Source organism: Natator depressus, chromosome 2 (assembly GCF_965152275.1).
Source record: "Natator depressus isolate rNatDep1 chromosome 2, rNatDep2.hap1, whole genome shotgun sequence".
In the NCBI taxonomy this organism is placed as follows: domain Eukaryota; kingdom Metazoa; phylum Chordata; order Testudines; family Cheloniidae; genus Natator; species Natator depressus.
Genome location: NC_134235.1, coordinates 48,199,557 through 48,222,371, shown reverse-complemented (window position 1 = coordinate 48,222,371; position 22,815 = coordinate 48,199,557). Strand labels below are relative to the sequence as shown.

Here is a 22,815-nt window from a genome sequence, read left to right as displayed (position 1 = left end):
TGAATATGATTATTGAATCTCTTTTTTTATTTATTTATTTAAGAGTTGTGTTAATTTTCGAGTGATCACCCCTCATATTGATAAGGTGTTAGCTCAGTTTCGACAACGTGCAAGTATACCAACACAAAGCACCTTCAGTTCTTCTTCAGAACCAGTCTCCTCTTCAGAACCAGAAAGGGCTAAAATTGATAATGACTTATACAATGAGATGAGGATCAAAAAACTAGAGGATCAAATTTCACAGCTCTTGCAGAAGGTTACTAGTCTTAAGGTACATCACATTTACATAAAGGCCTTTTTTATGTTTCAGATGTGCATCTTGCTGGCTGATATAGGTGTGGCAGAGTGAGGAGAGAAATGTGTATATTAATGTATGCGCACTCATTTTGGAGGTAATCAGGTGCCACAAGTGATGAGTGGACAATATAAGAACATTCATAAACTTGAAAAACTATAGACAATACTTACAACAGATCATAGGAATTTGCATACTGGATCAAATGTGTGGTCCATTTAGTTCATTGTGCTGTCTGTTATCTGGGTACGACGTTAATATTTTTCTTAATCCTTTGACACATGCCACAAACCAGTTAGAAATATGAAAAGTGGTAAAATCCTAGCACTGTGAAAGTTGTTAATGATACAAAATAATGGCCCAATCAGTCTGAATTTACCATTGGGGGTGGAGGGGATATTTTCCAGTGTATAGTGGTGGTGGTTTTTTGTTTTTGTTTTGGGGGTTTTTTTTTTTAATGGTAGTACATGGTGTCCCTGGCATATTTATAAGAGCTTGACTAAATGCACACAAGCAATAGATGCAGTTGTTTTCCACGTCCACCAAGGGTAGGACTAGAACTAATTTTCAGCAAGGGAGATTTCCAGTAGATGTTAGGAAAGTGTTCCTAACTATAAGTATAATTTACCAATGGAACAGGCTGTCATTGGTGGTATTTAAGAATAAGTTAGCCCATCCCAGACAAAATGTTTATCTAGGTATGTTTAATTCAGTGTGGAGGGGATGGAGTAGATTACCTCTTGAGGTTCCTTCCAGCCTTACATTTCTATGATCTCTAGTTATGAACAAACTTGATAAGATAAATTAATACATAAGGTGCTCTCTGGCACCTACATCTGTAGAGTTGAACCAGTATAATTTCACTGGGTAGAAGGGGGGCATGATTTGGGGGCGCATACCTTTGTTCAATGCTGGGCCCTAATCCTTAGAAGATGGGCTGAACTAAAATATAGGGTCTTCAATTTTGTAGTTCCTCCATCCTGATGAGGGAGCAAATTATTAGAATACTTTATTCCCATGTTTATGTTTATAACCTTGTTGTCAGATAACTTTATACTGGGGAATTTTTTTTTCCTTTCATGTGAACTGAAAGTAGTTAAGAGTTTTAACTATTCCTTATGAGAAACAACTTTTTAACAACCTTCTTTGGTAATTGCAGAAGTTTCAAAGAGTAATGACTAAGCAATTACCCATGATCTGGCACACTGTTCTGCCAGCATAGCTAGGTTTCCAACATGAGAAGAGAGGCTGAAATGGTTGGCTGACAAAGGGGGAGAAATGTAGCTACTGTATGTGGAATCTTCTGTGATTGATTCTATGAACTAACGAATATCAGGGTTGGAAGGGACCTCAGGAGGTCATCTAGTCCAACCCCCTGTTCAAAGCAGGACCAATCCCCAACTAAATCATCCCAGCCAGGGCTTTGTCAAGCCTGACCTTAAAAACCTCAAAGGAAGGAGATTCCACCAGCTCCCTAGGTAACCCATACTAGTGCTTCACCACCCTCCTAGTGAAAAAGTTTTTTCTAATATCCAACCTAAACCTCCCCCACTGCAACTTGAGACCATTACTCCTTGTTCTGTCATCTGCTATCACTGAGAACAGTCTAGATCCAGCCTCTTTGGAACCCCCTTTCAGGTAGTTGAAAGCAGCTATCAAATCCCTCCCCCCTCCATTCTTCTCTTCTGCAGACTAAATAATCCCAGTTCCCTCAAACAGTAAATCTGTTTCTATCAAAACCCTAATCCTTCAAAGTAGATTTAAAAAAAACACTTTAGAAACTACTTAAGTAACTTTTATTTTTTATATTTTTTAGACTAACAACTTTTTACTTGTTTTTGTTCTTAGGTGTCTAATTGTTCAAGAACAGGCACTCCTTTGAAAGTTCTCAAAGCAAAGAGAGACACAGATCTGACTTCTGAGAGTGAGTGTGAAAGTGGAAAAGAGAATAACAGAAAGCTGGCTAAAAGAAGCAAGATCCCTAATTATCGTAAATCTACTTTGTCTACTAAGCACCATGCTAATCATCTGAAAGGCAACGTAACTGACAGGTACATTCAGATCGGACACAAAAATACCCAAAAGGTTTAAAAAGGTTGAGTACTTACAAAATTTTAAGTTAGAGCTGAACGAATTCAGGATTTGAGGTGATAAAGATGCATGATGCCTGTGGTGGTGATTTTTATAGCATTAATGAAGTTCCCAGTTCTTAGAAATTTCTTTCATGTTCTCTTCATTGGTTAGTGCGATGTTTCTTAAACTTCTGAAAGCTTTTCCTCATCAGGAAAATACAATCAATTAACCAGTTGTTGTGTTCTTCCTGTAATCCCATCATGGTTGGGGTTTTTTTTTTTGTTTTTTACTTTAGGTTTTTTTTTAACTCCATATTCTGCCTTTTTTTTTTTCCTAATATTAGCCTTTCATGCCTCCCACTTCAAGAAATGATGGGGTAGGTTGGTGCAGATTTTAATTTAACTTTTTCTTTTCTTACATGCTTTGCATAGTGAATGGTTAATTAACAAAGTTGACATCTGAAACATCCTCACTGGCATCTGAGTTAATTCCATTTAAATGAACAGGACAATTCATACCACATGCTGCTTTAGACTCCATGCAAACTGAAGCAGACATTGCTACACTGATGTACTTGTCATGTTTTTGAAGGTTCTCTCCATAACCATGACAACTAAAGACTTTTTTTAATGAAAGCTCAGACTCTGAAGAAACAAATGTAATCTATCCATACATCCCTGGATAGTCCTTTGTGCTTCCCACAGAGGGTCATGTCCCATTCTGTGGGAAGTATTGCATTAGTAGATGGCTGTGATGACAGATTGTATTGAACTGTTTTTCCCTCAACATATGCAGGTAGCTTCCCTTTAAAGTAAAACCCTGTGGACAGAGTGGTACTTAATGTGTTATGACAAATGTTATAGTATTTTGGTTCATCAGTACTTCTACAGTGATCCCACATGAAGGCAAAGAACCTTCCTTTCAGTGCTGCCTTTGATCATTAGAACTTTCAGTTACGCTTGTAAGAAAATGTCAGCGTAGGTCAGACAGCATACTTTAGAAACTACTTGATTTTTACAGGAGGGCAATTTCTAACTGCTAGGACATTCTCAAGATACTTGAAAATCACAGTGAAAATATGATAAGTTTGTTAAACAGATACAGAGCAGTGGTTCTCAGCTCGCAGGTCACTTGCGGCCCAATCAGCACACAGCTGCAGTCCATGTGACATCATCAGGGTCATACAGGTAGTGTGTGTGTGTGTGTGTGTGGTTGCTGCTCACATTACGCATAGAGAGCTGTATATGTGGCCCACCATGGTAAATAGGTTGAGAACCACTGTTCAAGAGCATAAATATTCATTTACCCAAATACTGTAATAGTGTGATAGGTCTTACATGTGTATAGTGTATTTCAACGAAGGATCCCAAAGCATTTTACAAACTAGGTCCTGATCCTGCAACTGTGTCCTCAGAGCCCCATTGAAATGACTGGGACTCTATGTGGATGCAGTTGTAAATTCGACACAAGTCGTGGATGAAACAATACTGTAGTGCTGTCACATCTGGGATAAAATACATTTCACAAAACCATTTTAGCACAGGAAATGAGAATATTTTATTTAGTTGAAACTAGGGGGAGCTGCAGATGGGCATAATTAGTCAAAATGTTCTGCTTACTGAGGCTGCTCTTAAAGATCCTAATTTCCTTGGAAGTAGGCTTGTAGACAAAGAACCAAACAACACGGATGTTTTTACTTTACTTGGTTTTAAGCACTGGAAAAAAGCTAATGTACATATATTTAGAAAGGTTAAACGGGTTGACCCAGATAACTTTAGGTTTGTTAGTCTGATGCTGATCCCAAACAAAATGGGGGAAAGATTGGTATAGATTGCAGTCAGTTTAAAAAAAAAAAAAAAATCATGTTGGTTGATATGGCCTTATACAGAATAGGTCTTGTCTAATTTGACAGCATTTTTGATAAGTTTACAAGCTTGATAAGGGTAGCTGCTGACAAACTATGTGAAAGATTTAATTTTAGTATTGTGCAACATTCTGATGGGGGTGGTGGGGTGGAAATTGGCACAGCTGGCCTAATTGAAAGCTCGAAAAGAAACTAAGGCCATGTCTTCACTACGGAGCTAAATCAGCACTGCTGCAGTCGATGCCGTGGCATCAATTTAGCAGATCTGGTGAAGACTCGCTAAATCGATTGGAGAGCGCACTCCCATCAATTTTTGTACTCCCTCTCCCCTAAAAGACTAAGGTAGGTCAGCAGGACTGTGTCTCCCATCGACACAGCACAGTATAGATACCGTGGTAAGTGGATCTAGCTAGTTCAGTTATGTTGTGGTGTTTACGTAACTGAAGTAGTGTAACTTAGATCAGTTTGCCGCAGTAGTCTAGATCCGGTTTAAGGGTGAGGGCAGTGGTGAGCTGGAGCCAGTTCGCACCGGTTCACACGAACCGGTTGTTAAATTTTGAACCAGTTTTAGAACCGGTTGGTAAAAATTGTTATAGCTCCCTGAGCTCCCAGCCGGGGAGGCTCCCCCAGCCCCTCTTCTGCCGTCCCCCCTCTCGCAGAGCCTCAGTGTGCTGTGCCACGCCGCAGGCGCCAGCACTCTGGACTGCTCCTGGGCAGCTCTGCAGCTCATGCCGCTTTGAGTAGCATGGTAAAGGGGTGGGGCTGTGAGCTCCAGCAGGCCGCGCGGCATCCATACATGCTGCCCTGAGCAGCATGGTAAGGGGGCCGGGCCGGGGCTGGGAGGAGGGGTTGGATAAGGGGCAGAGAGCAGTTGTAGGGGGTGGTGGTTCTGGGGGGAGTGGTCAAGGGACGGGGGGTTGGGTAGGTGTGGGAGTTCCGGGGGGGGTCTGTCGGGCAGGGCCGGTGCAACGATTAGGCGGCCGCCTAGGGCACCAAGTGGTTGGGAGCACCAAAAAGCGGTGCCCCCCAAATTTTTTTAAACAGCGGAGCACAAGGCTGCCACTGCTCCCCGTCTCCTGGCTCCAGAGGGGCTGCCCGTGGCGCAGCCAGTCCCTCCACCCGGGGGAGCAGCCAGCAGTGGAGCAGGGAAGGGGAGGGTCTAGCACTAGCAGTTGCGCCTTCTTCCCCGTGCTGCGGGCCGAGCTGAGCTCCCCATTGTCCCTGGGGCTCTCAGCAGCGGCCGCCCCCACTGAGAGCCCCGGGGGCAGTGGGGAGCCCGGCTTGGGTGTGCGGGGGCTGGCTGCCTGCCTGCACTGCTGCTGAGAGCCCCGGGGAGCCCAGCTTGGGCTCAGGGGGGCTGGTTGCCTGCGCCACTGCTGAAAGTGCCAGGGGTGGTGGGGATTCCAGCTCAGCCCGCGGCGCTGGGAAGAAGGCGCAGCTGCGCTCCACTCTTCGGGCGGAGAAGCTGAGTGTCTACTCCACCTGAAAGGTACCTAGCCAGGCCACGGGGAGCTGCAGGGGCCCGCGGAGCGCTGGGGAATGGGCAGGTCCAGTCCCTGGCCTGGGGAATGGTGTATGTGGGAGCGACCCGGGCACCCCTCCCCCAGCCAGTGCCACCCCTCCAACAGCCACTGACCAGCTACCTTCTCCCCTATGCACCCACCACCCCAACAACCTACCCTGTCCTGCCACTTTTGCCTCTGGGCAGCCTCCACCCGGCAACCCCCCCAAGCCAGCCACGGTCACCCTCACCCCTGCATCAACCTCGGGGACCCCCCACTTGCCATCTCCCTCCTGCCCACTCCTCCCTTGTGCAAACCCCTCCCCCCCCCCCCGCAACAACCCCAGGCACATACACACCCCTGCCTGCCAGCCAGCCCCTTGTAACAATCCCCTCCTGCCTACTTCTCCCTTGTGCCACTCCCTCCCTGCCACTGCACCCCCTGCAACAAGCCCCTTTTGTCTCTGTGCAATCTCTTCCCTGCCACTACACCCTCCCACCCCCTCCACCTCTTGGCACATCCCTTATATCAGAACTTTTTATAGGGAACTGGTTGTTAAGATTTTGGCAGCTCATCACTGGGTGAGGGGATCATCCAGTGGATGTGTTTCTAGCGAGGTCCCCCACAGATTTGTTTCTTGGTCCAGTGTGATTTATTATCTTTTTCAATTATATGAAAAAAAAAATAAAATCATTGCTGGTTAAATTTGCAGATGATGCAAAAATTGGTCCTTATCATTTACTACTCACTAATTTAGTTATACAGAGCAACCTATATGGCCTGGTTCATATGAACAACATGTTTTAACTTAGCCGAATGCATGACCTTGCATTTGGAAACAAAGAATATAGGTCAAACTTTTGGGACTTTATTGTGGAAAGCGGAGACTTTGCTAAGGACTGCAAGTTCAGGTCAGTTAACCATTTTCTATAATAACTCCACTTACAGTAAAAGATTAAATAGCACAAGTTTATGACTTCACATGGAAATAGTTGGCTGTTAGTATTTGTTTCTCTTGTATTTACCCCTTTCCTATCATTCATACATCTTTTATTTTTTAAAGAGAGTGTATTCTCTTCTTATGTTAAGGTATTTGTATACCCACATCGTGGAAATGAAATTGGTTATTGATTCATCTGTGGCTTATGAATAATATAACTTCCACAGTTAGTTGTTCTTTGGATTTCACTAAGGATCAGTAAATTTTCATTTTGGAGCCCAGGAATAGATTATTTCAAAACTGTTTCCAGAATCTTGACTCCTCAAAAGGTCACAGAGAACCTAATCAATAGATAAAATGTCAGCAATTGAGTTATGTACCGAGCATCCAGGTAGACTGCTTATATACCTTAATATATGTGTACTTACATTTATTTACACTTTGTGGTCCTTAGTTTTTCTTTATCATCACACATTTAAATCCTCTGTTCTTGCTTTTTCTCTCCTGCCCAAGGAAGGAGATGTTTTGTTTTTGTTTTTCAAACAAATCGAAGAAACCCACATGCTGCTGTGTCAAAATCTTTCCTTGGATCACTGTACAAACTAAAAATGTGGATTTTTTTTCCAACTTGACCTCCTCCTTATTTTTATGAATGAAGAAACAAATGATTAGACTCATTCATGTAATCCTTTTATGTAGGGCACCATTCACTTTTTCTGTCTCTGTCCTTGCTGATTACTTGTCTTTCTCTTCCTTGCCTCTTGAGCATCCGCATTTAGGACCAGGACCACTGCGAATCCCAAAAGATACATGTATCCACTGCTTGAACTGGATTTGACCCAAACATCCTCCTCTACACCTTTATGGAATGGAAGGCTACTGTGCTGCTACAATGGTCTTTGCCCAGTTGTTCGATCTTCAACCATGAGTGAATGCTCTTTCCACTTTTAGTGGCTGTATTGAAGCACCTGTCTGAGAGTATGTCCACACCTCAAGCTCAGGGTGTAATTCTCAGCCTGAGGAGATTCACTCATGCTAGCTCTGATTGAGCTAGCATACTAAAAGTTGAATGTAGTAGGAGCAGCGGGAGGGCCCAGCTGCCCTGAGTTTGTGCCATCTTGGATAATAACGACCTTTTGTGTCTGATGATCACGATACCTGATGGCTGTACTTGCCGGTTTTTTAATTATGCCTTAGTGTCCTTTACATGCTAACTGCGGGATATAAAAAGTGAGATTAGAATGTAGTTAATACCAATGGTCTGACTTTAAAATCAAACCTCTGAAATTCTCTTACTACATTTAGGTTGACAGTGTCTGTAGACAACCATTAAATGGCTTTCAAAATAACATATCCATGGGTACTGCATATTTTTACAGTTAACCTTCTAATTATAATTGTCAATTCGCATTCTGTTTACAACTAGTTCTCCTAAATTTAGATGTGCATTTCAGTATAGTTGACTCTTCCAGCTTCTAATATTGGCAGATGTTGTCTTGTGATATAGGCGCTTCTGACACTTGATGTCATTAGTGTGTAAAGAGACATTTAACTTTCTACACTTCTTAAGTACATTAACTTTTCTACTACTGCAGGAGAGAGGAGCAGAATTTCTTAAAGCCGAAGTGTCTGCATTCTCAAATGAAAGAGAACTCTTCTTGTGTAAATTCAGCTTCAGAAACACCAGACTTGGAAGTGGTGGGAAAATCAGCCAAGAAATTGATGGGAAGACCAAAGAGTCAAATAAGAAAAACAGAAGACCTGAATTCAAGTACTGCAGAGGAATCTACTTACAGGGTATGTTTTTACTTGCAATAAAGTAAATAGAAAAATGTAATCTTCACCTGCAGTACAGCAAGTGTGAATACAGAGGCTGTCCAAGGAAAATTCGAAAATGAGTTGTGAGTAGGATCATTTTGCTAAACTGTTTTGTAAAAGTAGTGAAGTCTTTTAATAATAAAAAAATTAAAACACTTTAACAACGTATTACTATGTGTTTTGTGTTGTAATAAATTGTTAATGGTCACCGCTGCCAGAAAAGACGTCTTCTACAAATTTATGCTCTGCCAACATAAATTGTTCTACAAATAAGTAGAAAACAATAAAAAGCAAAGCTGTAATGATATAACCCTCGTATATAAGTCAGTTGGCTGAGCCAGTGATTCTGTTAAGCTTTCCTACCTCAAGCAGATGAATGCAACTCCTCTGGCTGGCTGGACTAGATGGTTACTGTGTTCTATTTACCCAATATTATTTTGCCTACTCTGGTCTTCCATCAGTTTCCTAAAAGTACAACCAATTTTATAAGAGCTATTAACCTAATTTAAGCAGAAGAGCCAATCATTTTATAAAACTTGAAGGTTTCAGAATGTGGGTTTTTAATATACGTTTGTTCAGGCATTAGTTCAAGAACTGGATCAGGAGAAAGAGAAGAGGTGGAAAGCTGAACAAGCTGAAAAAAAACTCGGAGAATATGTCAAAGAACTACAGAAACAATCAAAAGAAGAAAAGGATATTCAGAGTATGGCTGTGTACACTACAGACAGGTAAAGGAAAAAGATGCTTAATCCAAGGCACACTGCTTATGTGGCTTAGAGAAATGAGAAAAGAGTTAAGCAGTAAACTTTCAAAATAATATATATACATAGGGAAGTAATACCAGGATTTCAGGTGATTTGGTTTACAGTGAAATCCCCTCTTTGAAAGTGTGTTCCTCAGTCTTTTCTGTCCTCCAAATGGACAAAGTGGCCTATCTAACGAGTTATATGCATTCAGTTCTCTTTCCTCCTTCTGCCAGTCCTGAATGAAAGAAAACACCCAGCCATTTCAAAGTAAACAGTTCTTAACATCTAGACTAGCGTAGGTCATCTCATCAAAAAGCCCCAGGGGCCGCAGGCATGTGTTGGCCCCTTCCAGGAGCAGAGAGGGCCAGCTTAGGCAGGGAGCCTGCCTTAGCCTTGCTGCACCTGCCACCAAAAGGGAGCCACTGGAGGTATGTGCCCCCTCCAGGAGCCAGCACCCCATACCCACTCCTGCACCCCAACCCTCTGCCCCAGGCTCAGCCCAGAGCCCACACCCCCTCCGAAACCCCTGCCCCATGAAAGTGAGTGAGGGTGGAGGGAAATGGGGCGGGGCTTTGGGGAAGGGGCGGGGTAGATCCTGGGTTGCCCTTAGATTCAAAAAGTGATCTTGGCCATAAAAAAAGGTTGGAGACCACTGTTTTAGTAAATATAATTAAGAGGGGAATGTACTTACGTTATTGCACTAACGTTTAGGTTAAAGGAACTGATTTTGAGAGAGAGAAATACAAAAACAGGACTGCAAGCTGATATCCAGCAATTGAAGGATGAAACTGAAAGACTTACCAATGAGTTAAATCAAGCAAGAAATAAAGAGGAAGATCAACGAAAGGCTCTACAAACTTTAGAAGAAACATTATCCAAGATGGAGACACAAAGAGTACAGGAACAAGCAACAGGGGTATATATTTAGCATTGGTTGCCTATAATAATGGGATGGCATCTAATAGCACATAAAAATACTAAAGAGTCCCTAAAAAATGTCAAAGCCTCAATTTCTGTTTTTAAATTGTAGTTTTTACTGTGAAAATAAATCTTTGATTAAATATGCATTTTTAATTACTGTTCTTTCAAATTTAAAGAATGGGCAGGCAATAAAGTATTAAATGCATATTATAAAAAAATGGGTAAGGGTCAATCACTTTTTGATTCAGTGTTTTTTTTTTTTTCAACAGTATATATTAATGAAAAGAGGCTTGTAAATAACCTAAAAATATGTATTCTTTAAATTGATAATACAGGCCTTAACAGTCATACCAAAGAACTTAAATTTTTTTTGCAATTATCTTGTGTCTGTTTGACTGAAGAAATTAATTGTATGCCTGTAAGTTTATACAGAACAAAATAATAATAAGCAGTAGTGTATTAGATGCTTTTTGATTCTTAAAGTGAAAAAGCATGGTGATACTATGACCAAAAGAGGCATTGGATTTTTTTTTTTTTTTTTTTTTTTTTTTTTTTTTTTGGCTTTTATGCAGCACAAAGAGCAGATACTAGACTCGTTTTGGTCATCAAATTATTTTACAAGTAGTCTAGGATTACTGAGAGTCTGGAAATGACCTCCAAATCCAAAGCATGTATCCTGCCTTTCACTTAGGAAGGGAAAGAACTAAATCCAGTCATACTCTTCCAAATGTACAGGTTTGGAGGTTGTTCTTGTTTTAGAAAGGTAATTATTTAGTGGTGCATAAAGCCCCTGATTTCTTTAGTGGTGGGGAAGATCCTGGAATAAATCCCTTACCATCTGGTAGCAGTGACATCATCTTATTACCTACAAAAAGAACCGTTTATTAGGTGAATACCTATCTACTGTTTGGGTCTTCAGAGTTTTATTGACCTGTATTGGTGAATATTATAGATTTTCAGATGATAGGATTACTTTGAAACTAAATTTTCTTCTCAACAGTTCAGCTGTATTACTGTGCTTTGTCTTTCAGTTCAAATAATAGATATTTTCTAGAATATTCATCGAGTTCTTTTCCTAAATGCAGTGCAGTTGGCTCGATTTTTGAGGTTAACATGATGGTTGAGAACTTCACTATTCAGGAACTAATACCAAAGTAATACCTTTACCAGTGATAGTTAGTTTATTTGTTCTATTAATATGAACACAAGATATTTGTGACCTATTGTAAATCTAATTTTTGTACTTCATTGTATGGCTAATTTTCATCTCAAAGTAGATTGTAGAGTCTTTATCAAGGCTTTCTGTGAAAAGTCACCAGGTTTAATGAACATTAAAAAATCAGCAACAAAACTTGATTGTGCCCCATTTCATCCCTAGTAACAATGGGAATAAATAGATTGTTAGACATGAGTCATGGGGAAGCATGTCCTGAAATGAAGAACTAGAAAAAATGCTTTTATTGTGGAGAATAAATAGATCCACAGAACCTGATTAGCCTGAACGACTTGGTCTTTAGACACCCTCCTAGGTAACTTTAGAACTCATTGCCAATGAAAATTAAACCTTGACTGAGATACTTCTGTACCTTATTTTTTTCCCTCCCCTCCTCTTTCCTCCCCCCAAGTGTTCATGCAGGAGATGATGTCCCATTGAAAATGCAGGGCTTTTATACATTGACACAGGGCATCAGGTATTGAGATTACCTCCCTCAAAACTATACCATCTCAAATTGCTTACTTGCAATATCACAGATGTCCTTTGACCTTCTGATTTGATATGATGATCCAATATCAATTGGGAAGATAGTGAAATAACTGCAGAGAAAACTGCTCTCTATTTTGCTTTTCTGAGACCAGGAAACTAAACAGCTTGTTTTTGTTTCCCGTCCATCTCTACCCTTTAAATCAGTAATGCTTTAATTATTGTTTCTTTAGAATGATACTCAGAGAAAGTGCTTTGTCTGTTAATCAACTATTAACAGCTTTACAGTACAGTTATTCTCATGCTTTTTCTCTCTCTGGCCTAATGACTCTTGACTTACTCATCACAGTGAAATATAGTTGCTTTTTGGTGACAGTAACTTTAACTCAAAATCAGTAATCTACAGACTTTATTGGTCCAAAGTATAGACTGCACCAAGTATTCTAAAGATTAAGTGGCTTTGCTTCACCAAAGTTCTGTCTGAAATTGTGACTTTATAATTGAGGTAAATAAGTCTTTCAAGCTACTTATATTTTTAAAATCCTTCTGAATCCTTACTCTGTAAATTGGTAAATATCCCTTGGCTTTTATAAAGTGCCAAAAACCCTTTGAAGATTTTCAGTTAGCATTGTTACATTTGATATGGGGTATACTACGTTGTTGCAAATTTGGCTGCATATTCAATATTTCTTGGAGAAGTCTTGTTCTGTATTAGACTGGTAAGGTGACACAAACTGTGGCCTTTTATGAAAATACCTTAACAGTCATGGTGTTTGCCACAGAAATAATAGCCCTGATAAACACACTGCTTTAATAAGACCGTTGTTTTTTATCCTAATTGAAAGCTTTAGGAAGAGGCAGCAGTTTTAAGACTTGTTCCTCTGATTTTATAAATTTTATACAGATGAAGCGGATTCAAGAGGCAGAACTTAAAGCTTCAGCAACTGAGAGAGAAGTACAGTTACTTCGAGTATCTCTTCGACAACAGAAAGAGAAGGTGCAACAACTACATGAGCTTCTCCTGTTAAAAGAGCAAGAGCACAGGTTTGTTTCTTTACCGTAATCCAGAGAGGGTATGTTAATACTGCAGAACCTAGAAAAGCTTTGCTTGTTTGGGGATGTTTTGCTGTGGTTAGAATCTAAGCCAATTTATTTGAAAATATATATTTTGAGAAGTCCTATCCTGTTTGTCTGCCCTTTTGTTAAAATGGCAGATTTGGAGGTTTTGGGGAGGATAGCAGAAGAGGTTACTTCCATTCTCTCATCAGCTCCGTAGTAGGTGCTGAGAAGGAAATACTGGGCAGCAACTTTCCCTCATCTGAGACTTCCATGCAGATAAACGTATTCCGCAAATCTTTCTTTGATTTGTTTTTCATCAATGACTTACATTGTTCAAAACTGTCAAAGACTTGAATGAAAGATACCTTATATTCGTTCCTGGATAAAAGCATATCAAAACTTAAATTGCTTTCATACAAAATTTCTTTGCATTAACTTTCAGTGTTTTACAGTATGAAAGATGGACAAGTCCCACAGCATCTATTCAAGATAAATCCTAGCAGATTAGTCCTTTTGTCAGTGATCGCAGTTGTGCTGACCTTGCGGGAAAACAGGTTTTAACACATGTGCAGTTTGGATAGCTCAGTACAGCAAACAAGACAAATTATGTGCAAGTAGTTCTGATTTTTATACTGGTCTTGATTTGTGTGTGTTTAAACTCTTACTGAATAGCATAGTCTTAAAATGGCTTTCAGAGGGATAGCAGTCATATAATCTTATTCCAGCATACTTCAGTAAAATACAAACAATATAGTGCAGGACTCTCAGTGGAAACGAGTTTAATGTTGTCATATGCTATCAAAGTTTCAATTTGTTCTATCCTAGCAGAATTTCTAAGGCTAAGAACACTTTCATTTCTTATTTTAAGAACATTAAAGTAGTGGACTAATTTGTGTCTTCCTAAAAATGTCTTATTTACATCCCCATTGCATACTTTACACACACTTTTTTTTTCTTCTCCTTTCTATTGCTATTTTTTTAACAGAATTATGGATTATATGTATTCGAGGACAAATTCAGAGGTTCTGTACATTTTTATACAGTAACTCCTCACTTAACTTGGATGACATTTAACATTGTTTTGTTGTTACATCGCTGATGTATTAGAGAATATACTCATTTAAAGTTGCACAATGTTTGCTAATAATGTTTGATCGTGGGGGCTTGGAACCAGGGTGGGCCAGGAGCCCCCCTCCCCCTTCAGCTCACCTCCATCACCACCACCCAGCACCTCCAGCAGCCCCACAGATGAGCAACTCCCCCAGTCCTTTCCACGCTTTCTGCCCTTAGCAGTCAGCTGTTCCATGGTGCTTAGGAGGCTCCAGGAGGGAAGGGGGAGGGGCAAGGATGCAGCACGCAGCCTCCTCCCTCCCCTCCAGAGCCTCCTGAATGCCCTGAAACAGCTGATTTCTGCAGTCGGGAGGAGCAGGGAGGCTGCGTGCCGCATTTTTGCTCCTCTCCCCTACCTTCCCAGAGCCTCCTGAATGCCGCGAAACAGCTGTTCCACGACATTCAGGAGGCAGGGAAGAGGAGTGAGGACGTGGTGCGCTCGGGAGGGCGGAGCAGGGGTGGGAAGAGGTGGGGCAAGGGTGGGGCCTTAGGGGAAGGGGTGGAGTGAGGGCGGGCCTGGGCAGAGCCAGGGATTGAACACCCCCTGGCACTTTGGAAAGAACAGCAAGAGGAGCAGCCAGATCTACCCTCTGACACCACTACCTCAACCAAGCTTCACAATCATCATTGCTGAGTACAGTATTAAATTTTGTTTTAAATTATTTAAAACCTATACTGCATATGTATATAATGTCTTTTGTCTGGTGAAAAAAATTTCCCTGGAACCTAATCTCCCCCATTTACATGAATTCTTATGAGGAAACTGGATTAATTTAACATCGTTTCACTTAAAGTTGCATTTTTCAAGACCACAACTACAGCGTTAAGCGAGGAGTTACTATATTTGTGTAAGTGCAGATGAGGGTGTGGGTTTGTAGTGGGAAAAGCAACCCACAGAATGGTGTAAATATGAGAGGTCTGAGGATATTTTGACCATCTATTTATTTGCCAGTGACCAAAAGTCTCAGACTTACTTTGCAAAAAATTTCAGAAGACTTTCCAAATTTTTGGACCCTTTTTTTTTTTTTGCACAAAACTGTAGAACCCACCAGTTTCTAAATTCAGGTATGTAAATATCCCCCTCATTTGAACTACAATAGATTTTCTTAAATCTATTAGTCTTAGATTTCCACTGAACTGAAAATAAAAATGCCAAAACAGGGCTGTTGGTTTTCAGCAATGTCAACATAATGCTCTTTGAAGGTGAGGGAGAGAGTCTATATAATAATAATGTATTCCTTGCCACGGCACCGTAGTGCAAAACCTTAACATTGGCCCCAGCAACCTCAAGAAGCACATCTGGTAGGCATCCTTGCACTGGTGAAATCTGTGGTGTGATGTTTTCCCACAAAAAAATACAAGGTCAGGGTTAAGATCTTGCACATTAATGCGATGGTGAGGAGTCTGCGGTATGTTTTTGTGTTACTATAGAAGTAGGAGATGTGAGGGGTGTGGGACTTATTTATAATTGGATGAATGTCAGTGAATATGTAGTGTGAGAATGAAGGTATGTTAACTGATGCTTGCTGCTAAGGGTTCTGATGGGTATTTCCCTTTAGTGAAAAACCAGTTATGGTCGCTAAATAGTTTTTGTTTTCCTTCTTTGTTGGAATTATACAGTTATACTGAAGTGTAAAACATGGATTATCTACCCACTGTTCTCCTTGACCCTCAAAAAAGTATCTCATGAAGAGCAATGATGTAAATACATGGTTCCTATCTTGTTCTTATTATATTGTTTTAAATTTTTTTTTAAAATAAACCTAGTGATATAGTATTGAAAGATACTGCAATTCTGAATTTAATGTACATGTGATTGGTAACTCCAGGAGAGAACTTGAAACCCGAGTTGCTTTGAATGGATCTGAATTCCAAGATGCCTTGTCAAAAGAAATTGCTAAAGAACAACAACGGCATGAAGAACGTGTTAGAGAATGTCAGGAGAAAATTAGTTTGTTAAACCAGCAGTATATGGAGTTAGAAAATGAATTTCGTATTGCTTTAACTATTGAAGCCAAAAGGTTTAAAGAGGTAAGATTAAGACAGTATCTTGAAAAATGTGTGGAGTCGAGGAGGTTGTCAAATTCTGTGCGTGTATTTAAAAACAACCAAAAAAAAAAAAACCAAACTTTTTTCTCTCCTTGTTCGTTAATCAAAAATGACAATTAAGTGTTAAAGTAACAGTTGGTTTTAAATTAATTTTTTTTTTTGAGATCCAATTTAATCTTTTGAGATACTATTTGAAACGTTTTTCATTTGGTTTGACTGAATAAGTTCTATGCGTTCATAATTTAACAAATAACTTCAGGTGATATAAAATACCTTTGGAATGTATGGAATTAATCTCACTTCCATTATTTCAAATTACCAGATTGTAATTTCACTCTACCCTACACACACAGATTTGGAGAGCTAATCTTTTTATTAACCTGTTTTTATCGTACAGGTTAAGGACGGCTTTGAAAATGTTACTGCTGAGTTAGCAGAACATAAGTGTACCCTTTTTCAATCTCAGCAAAAGGAAAAGCAGTCAGCAGCTTTGATTCAAGAGCTAACATCCATGGTGAAAGAACAGAAAGTAAGAATTACAGAGATAGTGAAGTCAAAACAAGAAACAACAGCAAATCTAAAGGTAAATGTTTTGAAGCCTTTTTTTAAAATTATACAGCACTTTAGACAAGAAGTTGCAGCATTAACAATACTCAGTATATTTCAGCTTAAAGTTAACATTGTTTATTTCCTTATCCAATTTTTGGCCAATGTTAATATTGACAGTAATCTCAATTCTCATGTCTTATCACTCACTCTCACTCAGACTTCTCAGATGCACAATATAGCCAAATACGCGTTCAATTCCTCACAATTGCACTCCTGTTTTGTGGTGATAGCAAGTTGTACATGATAGTAACTACTTGAAACTGAGATTCAGAGAGTATTTAATACTGTGAACTTTTGTAAACTCAGAAATGACAATATTTAACTGCAGAACAGTTATTTTCAAATGATTTGTACATGAATTAATTAACTTACAGTACTTAGGAAGTACTGTACAAAGTACTGTTACTGGGATTTATATCATTAGCATTATTACAGTGATTTAGATAATGATATAATAGTGACTACCTATAATTTGCATTAGCTGCTGTGCAGCACACTTTCTGAAGATATTATCTACAATATTATAATATTCACAAATAGCCATTAAAATATTAGGAACATCATCACATTTAACAAATTTTCTAGCTGTTAAATATAAGTCCAGCAATCATGGACTTGTAGCTTTTTCCAAGAGGCTGGGGAAAGGTATGCGTAGCTTTAGAGATTGCAAATTACTTTTTTAATGTCAAGTCAGCTTTCAAAAAAGAAAATAAATTTTCAAGAGCATAACGTTCAATGTATTATGCCAAATGGAATCTCTGTCAGAGAATAACTGTTGGAAATTTTGATTATTCCTTGAAATTATTTTTAAAAGTATAAAATATTCTTTTTAAAAAAAGCCTATTTATAAGGTATGGAAAAAATGAATTTTGCATGTTTTGGGTTAGATACGTCTTGTGGTGTTGAAGCCCACCCAATACAGCCCCCGTTTCCTTTGGATTAACTTCTGCTGTGCAACCTAAATTCTCCATTTCCTCTTTTCAGACTTTTTTTTTGCACTTCTTTTAATTACAAAGTTATTTCCTCTTAAATTTATTCATAATATATTTTCAAGCAAACCCTATTAAATTAGGTTTGTCCGTGAATAAAATGCATAAACCATGTTGACTGATGAAACAAATGCCAGTGCTTTGTTACAGATAAAAGATGCCAATTTTTTTCAGACAAAACCTTGTCTGTAAGTGGAATATCCGCTTAAATAGCTAGTTAGTATTAACTGTCATAGTTAAAGTGGTGTTAATTATATTGAATTCTTGAATATTTGTCTTACAGAATCTTACTGTGTGTTTTTTCTACTATTCATTCATGTATACAGAGTCGAATCAGAGCACTTGAAACTATGGTTGAGGAGGACAAACAAAAGACTATTCAAATTGAACTCTTGAAACAGGAAAAATCAAAACTTATTTCACAGCTGACAGCCCAGGAATCTGTAATTGATGGATTAAAAGTGGAAAGAAAAATGTGGGGACAAGAGTTGGCACAACAGGGTAAAAATACAACAATTTTGTGGTAGAATATGATACCATAAATTAAATAGATATTTCACTTGCATTTCTTCCCTGAACAGTTGTATTGCCACAAGGCACTGTAGCACCACCTGAGACAAATAATCTCCAACCATAGTTTTTTATTTGACACAGAAAGGGCTACTTTTCATAGGAGTTGCATTATTAAAAATGATTAGCCTGCACTTCCTGCTATACATTTAAGTAGTTGGAAAGAGTAGTGTTCTGGTACATGACCCTCTTCATAGCACAACATTTTTGAGAGTCATGTCAATGAGCAGTTATCCAGTGGATGGAAACTCACATGAAAGCTAAAATATTTCTGTCCAAACCCCACTTAAACGGTATTGTCATCTTGTCATAAAGGAATACATATTTACTATATTTTTGTTAAGGATAGGTTGAAGAGCTACAAAAATGAGTAATAAAATCCCAAGGAAAAAAATCTTGTAGAAAAACCAAACACAGTTTTTTAACTTTTTGAGATCAGAATTTTCACTAAATACAGTGTCGCTTATCTGTTAATTAAGTGAAAAATAGGCTTATTATATCAGGATACCATAGTTAAATGTTAAAATTAATCAGAATGTGAGAGAGCCAAAGATAAGGAATAAAAAGATAAACTGTTACTAATTATAATTCTGTGTGGTATTCTGTTAACTCAGTATATTTTTTTTTTACTTCATTTCATTATTTATGGGAGGAAAATATTTCTTAGTGTGTGGGCTCGATAAGGGACACTTCAGAACACCTGACGTGATTATTTTGGTTTTTACTTATACATAACTGGTTTGGAGGGACACCGCTGTTTGCTTTCATCCTCTTTTATACAGTTTTTCCATACATATTGATATGAATTGCAACAGGAAAAAAAGAAATAGTGTCACATTCTACTCCACTTTGTTTTACCCAGTGGTGGAGATGATTTGCTTGGATGTGGCCATTCCTTTGTGCAAGCAACTACTTGGAGTCACAGCGACAGTTGAATAGTGCCTAGAAAAATGGTTTAAAGCTATTCATAAAACAAATAGTAGTATCACAGTATATTCAAAGGTGGTAATCTCAAAGAATGTTCTGTACGTACCCTGTTCTCACTTTTTTCATTCAGGTGTTTTTATATTTGGCAAAACATTATGCTTGCCATATTAAAATTTAGGCTTTTTAAAATTTATTTAATTGAGTTTTAAGCACAAGGCCAGAAGCATTGTTGTGGAACAGGTGAGGTGGACCAAAATTGGTCCTCTGGTACTCCTAATGTATTGAGTAATATACATCTCTCCTTGTGTGGCTGTTAAGTCAAATTATAGAGAACAAATGTGCAATCATCTACTTTCATTGACTCTTATTACTTGTTCAGGGAGGAGGATAGCACATAAAATGCTACATAAAGTATTGCAGGAGGTTCAAGTTTTGAGAGAATTCCCTCAGTATTAAATAGCGGTATTGTATTTCATAGTGGTATTGATACCTGTGTCACAGAATGCCCATTTCCACCTTCATCCCCCAAAGTGAGAATCAAATTGCAGATGTCCTTGAAGACCGATTTAAATGTTGGAGCAATAAGTGATGTTGTAGCTTTTATCCTCTTTCTTGTTCTGCTGCACCATAACTAGCAGTACAAATTTAGCACCATCTGGTGGTCTCTTTGAGATTGCTTAGCTTAGATCTGTAAGCATTATTACTGATCATTTGTTATAGACGTGCCCAAAGGTCTAAACAGCAAGTGTTTAATACCATTAAGTAGCCACTGTTGAACATTTTCCAAAAAAATTGTGTAGTTACAAATTAAGGTTCCAGTACAGCAGTTTGCTCCATGCAGGCTTATATGTATGTCCACACTTGCATAAAATTTTCACTTTCCTGAAATTTGCTTGGAAAATGCCTTCAAGATCTGCAGTGCTGTTTAAATGTTGTGTTTATCCAGGTGCTTCTCTTGCTCAAGACCGTGGAAAACTAGAAGCAAAAATTGAGGTTCTGACCAATGAAAGTGAGATTCTAAAAAAACAAAATGAACGTGACAATGATGCTCTAAGAATTAAGACCAAAATAGTGGAAGATCAAACAGAAACAATTAGAAAATTAAAAGAAGTAAGTGCTGTGTGTGTGTGCATGTACAGCATGCTTAAATTGAACAGAGTTGGAGTGAAAATTGTGGCAGTGACTTGAATAAAATTAGAAAGGCAGTGCCATGGCTGTCTGAGAGTGCACTCCCATTGACTTCATTGGGTGCAGGACAAGGCCATATATGATTGTTGCAATGATATGATAACTTATCTCTGTATTTATGTTCAGACTTACTCCCATATAGCCCACATAATGATTTTTATCAGAAATGTAGAAGAAAAATGTAGGACAAGTCTCACTTAATTGATAATGTTTTGCTTATTAAAATAATCAGTTGAATTTGCTTGAAATTTTATATTCAAGTATAAAATATTTTCTCTCATTCTGTTCCTTTTGCATTCAGGGAGCAATAGGGTAACATACTTGCTGTTAAACTAGCATTATAAATTCCAGTGGGGCTCAAACCTTTGCCTCATTTATCATAGCAAAACTGCGTTATTTCTGGAGGAGTTTTGTCTAAGTAGATTAATATAGACAAATTATCCACTAGTTATATAGGGTAATCTTTAAAAGTAGCAGAGTTTGAACTCTTCAGTGTTCTTTTATTACAACTTTTCCATCAGAAATTATATAATGTATTATTCTATTTAAGGATACTTCCGGTAAATAAAGCAAAATATAAAGCTGGACTTGAAAGTAGTTGAGGTTCCTTTGCCTAAAAGAAGCTAATTAGATTCCTTAATCAGTTGTTGCTTTGTTTTTGTTTTGCAACCAATATATCCTGTAAGTTAACATAATTGCAAGAAAGTTTTATGTTAAGAAAAACGAGGAGCATACATAGGACTAGAAGGGACCTTGTGGGTGCTTGAGTCTAGTACCCTGCTGTCACGAGCAACTCTGTCGCATCCCGCTCATAAACGTATCAGGCTTCATCTTAAAACGAGTTGAGTTGTATAGGAAGTCTGTTCCAGAACTTCACTGCTCTGATGGCTTTAAACTTTCATCTAATTTTCAGCCTAAATTTATTTATGGCCAGTTTATACTACCCATTTATCCCAAAACAAATGTGTTTTTTATAGGGTTTACAGGAGAGAGATGAGCAGATGAGAAAACAGCGTGAAGAAAATGTTGAAATCCAAAAGACTTTTCAGGTGCAATTGGATGAAAAAACTGCACAATTGGAAGAGCTAATAGAAAAGTTAGAAAGGCAAAATTTAAGAAAAGAGGAATTAAAACAACTGTTAGAAGAAAAAGATGCAGAACTGGAAGATATTAGGAAAGCATACAGGTGATGTATAATATTGTAAGCATAATGAAATGTTATGACCCACACTGAAATTTCAAGTGAGATCTTGTGTTCAGATTGGTTGGGAGAAGAGTACATGGGTAGGCCAGAGCCTCACTTTTGATGGTTAGAACTAGAAAATGGGGAAATTGTAGAAGTATCACCCCCCCCCCCCCCCCCCAGTTTTAAAAGATGATAGGCTCTGTATGTACTCTGAACATGTGTGTTTTATTTTCAGTGCAATGAATAAGAAGTGGCAAGATAAAGGAGAACTACTAAGCCACCTGGAGACCCAAGTTAAACAAATGAAAGAAAACTTTGATATCAAGGAAAAGAAGCTGATCGAAGAGAGAAACCAAAGCCTTCAAACTCAGAAGTAAAAACAAAAATACTAATAATGGTTGTCTTGTACATAGTCCACCATGCAAGACAGGTGAAATCTTGGTACACAATATTAGAGTTCATAATGAAGTTGCAAGTACTTTCTATAGGTCCAATCCCACACACTCTTATATACACAAGTATTTCTTGTGAGTAAGAACTACTTCTGTAAAGTAGGTATCTGCAGGATCTTCCCCTCAGTTTTTAACTGCACTTTCAATGTATTTGAAGATTTTTAGATTCCCAGCTCTTTGCCCCCAAATGTTTAGTACTCAGATGAAGTTACTACCTATTGGAGATCCTAGTTCTATGGCCACACTGAGATTAAACAAGGATTAATAAAATTTATATAAAACATAAATTTGTAATCCACAGATAGGAGGCCCGTTTGGCGTAAATTTATTGATAGGCTAAATGCGTATTCCTGTTTGTGACTTAGCATTTGTATTGCTACAGCACCAAACGTGGTTATAATTAATTGCCAGTACTAAGGTTTTCCTTTAATGCCTAGTATATTTGAGGGGAAAAGAATAAGTAAGACAGTGTCTGAATTTCCTTCTCCCTCCTCTCCTTCCTCCCACCCCCACATTATTACTGAAAAGTTGGAGTGGTTCTTTTGTTTGTTTTTGGTTTTTTTACGTTTGGATCCATTGTATGTTTTAATATATGACTTTATTTCTCTGTCATCAGTGCTTTCAGCGGAAGTGTTTAATTGACGCAATTAACAGTGGATTAGGAGTTGATAGTAAACAAAAAGCCTAAGGAAATGACACATTTAAAAAAAATCATGTAGCCATATTGTGAAGATGAAGGCAGTTTCCAGTAAACACATGTACAAGTGGCACTACCTACCATGTCAGCCAAATAAATACTGAATGATGTATCCATA

At 38.6% G+C, this 22,815-nt stretch overlaps 1 protein-coding gene across 3 annotated transcripts in view; it reads left to right on the top strand.

The window, feature by feature from the left end:
• LRRCC1 (leucine rich repeat and coiled-coil centrosomal protein 1) overlaps positions 1–22,815 on the top strand; it is a 40,080-nt gene that overhangs the window by 9,344 nt on the left and 7,921 nt on the right. Inside the window, exons 6-17 of one of the 3 annotated variants that reach the window (XR_012637999.1) lie at positions 44–271; positions 2,144–2,346; positions 8,270–8,471; positions 9,072–9,220; positions 9,950–10,154; positions 12,766–12,905; positions 15,860–16,061; positions 16,477–16,662; positions 18,004–18,178; positions 20,121–20,284; positions 21,340–21,548; positions 21,784–21,978. Coding sequence is in view for 2 of the 3 variants with exons in the window: in XM_074944160.1 (XP_074800261.1) it covers positions 44–271; positions 2,144–2,346; positions 8,270–8,471; positions 9,072–9,220; positions 9,950–10,154; positions 12,766–12,905; positions 15,860–16,061; positions 16,477–16,662; positions 18,004–18,178; positions 20,121–20,284; positions 21,340–21,548; positions 21,784–21,921 (2,201 nt within the window). In the remaining variant the exon portion in view is untranslated. The remainder of the gene's footprint in view (positions 1–43; positions 272–2,143; positions 2,347–8,269; positions 8,472–9,071; positions 9,221–9,949; positions 10,155–12,765; positions 12,906–15,859; positions 16,062–16,476; positions 16,663–18,003; positions 18,179–20,120; positions 20,285–21,339; positions 21,549–21,783; positions 21,979–22,815) is intronic. The other 2 variants (XM_074944160.1, XM_074944161.1) reach the window with 2 other exon arrangements.